Source organism: Eumetopias jubatus, unplaced genomic scaffold (genome assembly GCF_037043125.1).
Source record: "Eumetopias jubatus isolate StellerSeaLion01/CBP00866 unplaced genomic scaffold, mEumJub1_p1.0 scaffold_7, whole genome shotgun sequence".
Taxonomy (NCBI): domain Eukaryota; kingdom Metazoa; phylum Chordata; class Mammalia; order Carnivora; family Otariidae; genus Eumetopias; species Eumetopias jubatus.
In genome coordinates this window covers 39334656-39338332 of record NW_028274813.1, presented here as the reverse complement: position 1 = coordinate 39338332, position 3677 = coordinate 39334656, and the positions used below count along the sequence as shown (strand labels likewise).

Here is a 3677-nt window from a genome sequence, read left to right as displayed (position 1 = left end):
ATCCAGTTGATTTGTAATTCCCATTCACTGAAAAAAAAAAAAAGGCTACTGAAGCTGGCACATGGATTGCCCAGAACCAAGACTGGGTGACTGGGTGCTTTTGTTTGTTTGGGTTTTTTTTTTTTTTTCCTGATCTCTGCACTGGGATGGGAAATGCAAGAGTCGGAGAGAAGAAGGCGACTAAGCTTGAGATTGCTGTTGGTTTTGAGTTTTAAAAAGGTATTTGTGAAAGTCCACCATTCCTTTATATGCAGAGAACCCCAGAAACAAGCTGCAAAAATGTTCCTGATTTCTATTTACAGGTGTCCCTAGTCACTGCTTCCAGGCCCAGCCCCTCCCCACTTAAGACCCCAAGTCCACCAGACTGGAGGTGAGGGGGCCCAGCAGGGAGTCCTGGAGCTGATGTTGGTGGGCTTGCAGGCTGTGGCTGGGCTGCGAGGAGGTTAAGCCAGGGAGAGAATAGTTTGAGCTCCTGGCGTGGCCCATATTGCCCTGCAGCAGAAGTACCGAGTTCTGGTCTGGACTTTGGGGAGGTGAGAATTCTTCTTCTGAGCTGGACATGAGCGGCTTGCCCCCTTCCAGAGGAGAGAGTTGATTCTGCTTGTTGGAGGAGGAGTTATTGTTTTCGGTGTTCTCCCTAAGAAATAGAGGACAACACCATATGGTTAAAAAAAAAAAAAAAAAAAGGTAGGTTAAAAAAAGTGTGAGTGGAAGGAGGGGAGCTGGAAGAAGGAAAGGGCCATTGTGCAATCAGTCATATACCCGAATGGAGGAGCTGTGCCCTCCCACCCATTCCCAAGGGTCCTGGGGCAAGTAAGGAGGCAGAGGAGTCTGGAGAAATGGGGAACTGAGGACAGAGCTTGTGGGGAGCCAAGTCCTTTCCTCTTCCAGATTTTAGAAAGCCAGATCAGTAAGACTTACTTGAAACACAGAAATTATTTTAAAAATTTTGTTCAAGCAGTTATTTTTAAATACCTGTCAACCAGCACCACATTTAGAAGTAATTAAGTTTGAAAGTCTTCCAACAAATAGTTGTTGGTGATAAAGAAAATGATCAGAGGACAAACAGAGCCCCACGCGCAGATGTCTAGGGTGAATCAAGTCAGTTGCCCTGTTCCCATCTGAGGAAACAATTAAACGTCCAGTTTCCCTGGCCCTGCCCGGAGGTTGCGGTTTCAGAAGCACAGGACAGGTCATGGGAAGTGGTGTCCGGAGCAGCCCAGTGACCTGAGTAAACACAGGGAGCGAAGCCAGTCTCTCCGATTTCAGCAGGGAGTGGGCCCTCGGGCCTGGCTTATAGGACGACCGTTTCGTAACTAAAATCTAACTGGAACCGTATTGTCCCTGTCCCCGTGTTAGTCGCTCAGTCCTGAGTCCCTCACAGCCCCCTCTCAAACCCCCTGTCGGACACCCGCAACAGCGCACCGTTTCCCAGCAGAGGAAACTTCGAGACGCCGCTCAGCCCGAGCGTGCCCGGGCGTCGGTCCGGATGCTCGGTGCCGGTAAACTTCAGCATTCGAAGCCCTGACCGCTTCCGCCTTCAGGCCCATCCTCCTCGGCCCCAGTGCCTGCCTGGCTCCCCCTTTCTCTCCCCGGCCTCCCAGTCTCTCCGCCAGAAAAGCCACTGCAGCTGAGAGGTTCCAGGCTCCGTGCTTTTCCACCCAGATGGGGAACGCAGAGGCGACATCTGCGGCCCCCAGGCTCGGAAGCGAACAAAGGAAAACCAGCCCTCCCGGGTGCTCAGGTTTCCCCAAAACTCCTCGGCTTTCCCGAGCGCCCTCGCCGCCGCCGCCGCCTCCCCGCGCTCTTCCGAACCTCGTTCGGAAACTGCACAGCAAACGGATGGAGCCGGGCCAGGTGGACCGGGGTGTTCGCGCGAGGAGGGCGGAGGCAGAGACAGGTTAAAATAAGATTGCCTTCTGAGCTCCCGAGAGAAGTCTGCGACTGGGGACCCCTTCCTCATCCGGGCCGGCGGCGCGGACCGCCAGATGGACCCGCCGAGGCACCGGGACACGCGCGAGGCAGCCCCGAGAGGAGCGGGCGCCAGATAATGCAGCCCCAACTCTTCCAAAGCCCTCTTTTCTGTGGATTTCTTTTTAAAGTCTCCTCCCTTTATACAGCTAGTACGGAATGAAGCGGCGACCTCTCGCCCAAAAAGCCTAGCAGGAGAGATCGAGTACGGAACGCGGCGGGAGTGGGGTCAGAGCAGATGTCTCAGGCCAGCTCCACCCCTCTGGGGAGCAAGAGCAGAGAGGTTCGCTACCCTTAGCCCCCACCGAACCCCTTTCCTCGAGACACCAATCAACACTTCCCCTGTAGTGGATCTCGAAACTCACTCTGCACCCCCCACCCCCACTCGTCGCCCCAGCCAACCAGGGAGGCATGAAAAGCAAACCTAGCGCCAATATTTCCTGACCTCACACCCCCAAGAAGCCCACGCGCGGGCGCTCAAATCAAATGACTCCCCATCCCTAGCAAGCGATCTCAGAGTTCATGAACTTTCGCTGCAGTACCGCGGAGGCCTGGGCGCCGCCCCGCGGACGGGCTCCAGCCGGCCGGGAGGACGCGGTGGCGGGTGCCAGCGGGGGCGACAAGGGGTGGAGGGGAAAGGAAGGCTTCCCGGGGTCGCCCGAGCAGCGGGAAGCACGCCGCGTACCTTTCCTTGGCCTCGGCGGCCCGGTCTCTTTGCCTCCGGTTCTTAAACCAGTTGCTGACCTGGGTGGTGGTGAGCCCAGTGGCCTCCGCCAGCTCCCGCTTCTCACGAGGCGAGGGGTATGGGTTGTGCGCGTACCACTCGCGCAGCACGCCCCGTGACTTCTCCTTGAAGCAGTAGCTGGTCTCCTCGCCGTCCCAGATGGTGCGCGGCAGTGGGAATTTTCGGCGCACCCGATATTTGCCCACCGCGCCCAGCGGCCGGCCGCGCAGCTTCTCGGCCTCCACGTAGTGCGCCTTCAGCCACAGTTGCTGCAGCTTGGGATGGTTGTGAGGCGAGAACTGGTGGCTCTCCAGGATCTTGTAGAGCTCGCGGAAGTTCCCGCGGTGGAAGGCAACCACGGCCTTGGCCTTGAGCACGCTTTCGTTCTTGTGCAGGTGGTCGCAGGCGGGGAGCGACCACAGGAACCTGCCCAGACGCTCCAGGTTCCCGCCTTGCTGCAGAACTTCGCACACGCACGCCACTTGCTCCTGCGTGAAGCCGAACGACGGCAGCATCGACATGGCTGGGGCCTGCCGAGGTGCACTGCCCGGGCGCACGCGGCAGGGAGCAGCGCCGAAAAAGCAGGGGGCGGCAGCCTCAGGGAGGGGGACGCAGCTGCTCCTAGCCCCCTCCCTAGGATTTCCGTAGGCGAAAAAGCTGGTCGAAATTTAGGGCTGGGAGGCCGAGGAAGAAGGACGAGGGGGGCGCGCTGGACACCGAGCGGCTGGCTCACTCCGCAGCCTTTTGGGCCTCTCTGGCTGCGGCCTCCCGCCTCCCTCCGGGTTGATGCTGCTCGTTGCCGGGGAACTTGGTTTCTGTTCTCCCCGCAGCGGCCTTAAAGCGCGCAGCGTCCCCGGCGCGCTGATTGGCTGCGGGCGGCGCCTATCCGGGGCTGGCCAGCCCGCGCGCCGCGGGGCCAGGCAGCGAGGCCGCGCCGCCCCGCGCGGGGAGGGCGCGGCAGTGGAGCCCGGGATAGGGAGTG

General features: G+C 59.1%; 1 protein-coding gene across 3 annotated transcripts; it reads right to left on the bottom strand.

The window, feature by feature from the left end:
• Window positions 1–342: 342 nt before the first annotated feature.
• Window positions 343–3216, bottom strand: LOC114208007 (homeobox protein SIX1). 3 transcript variants are annotated; one of them, XM_088025034.1, is made up of 2 exons: window positions 2648–3216; window positions 343–637 (listed from the first exon to the last, which is right to left on the bottom strand). In XM_088025034.1, exons 1-2 carry the CDS (start codon window positions 3214–3216, stop codon window positions 343–345), a joined length of 864 nt encoding a protein of 287 aa, XP_087881160.1. The 3 variants fall into 3 exon arrangements, with proteins under 3 accessions (XP_087881160.1, XP_027957908.1, XP_087881161.1); XM_028102107.2 differs by having other exon boundaries at window positions 2657–3216; XM_088025035.1 differs by having other exon boundaries at window positions 617–637; window positions 2716–3216.
• Between the last annotated feature and the right edge of the window lie 461 nt (window positions 3217–3677).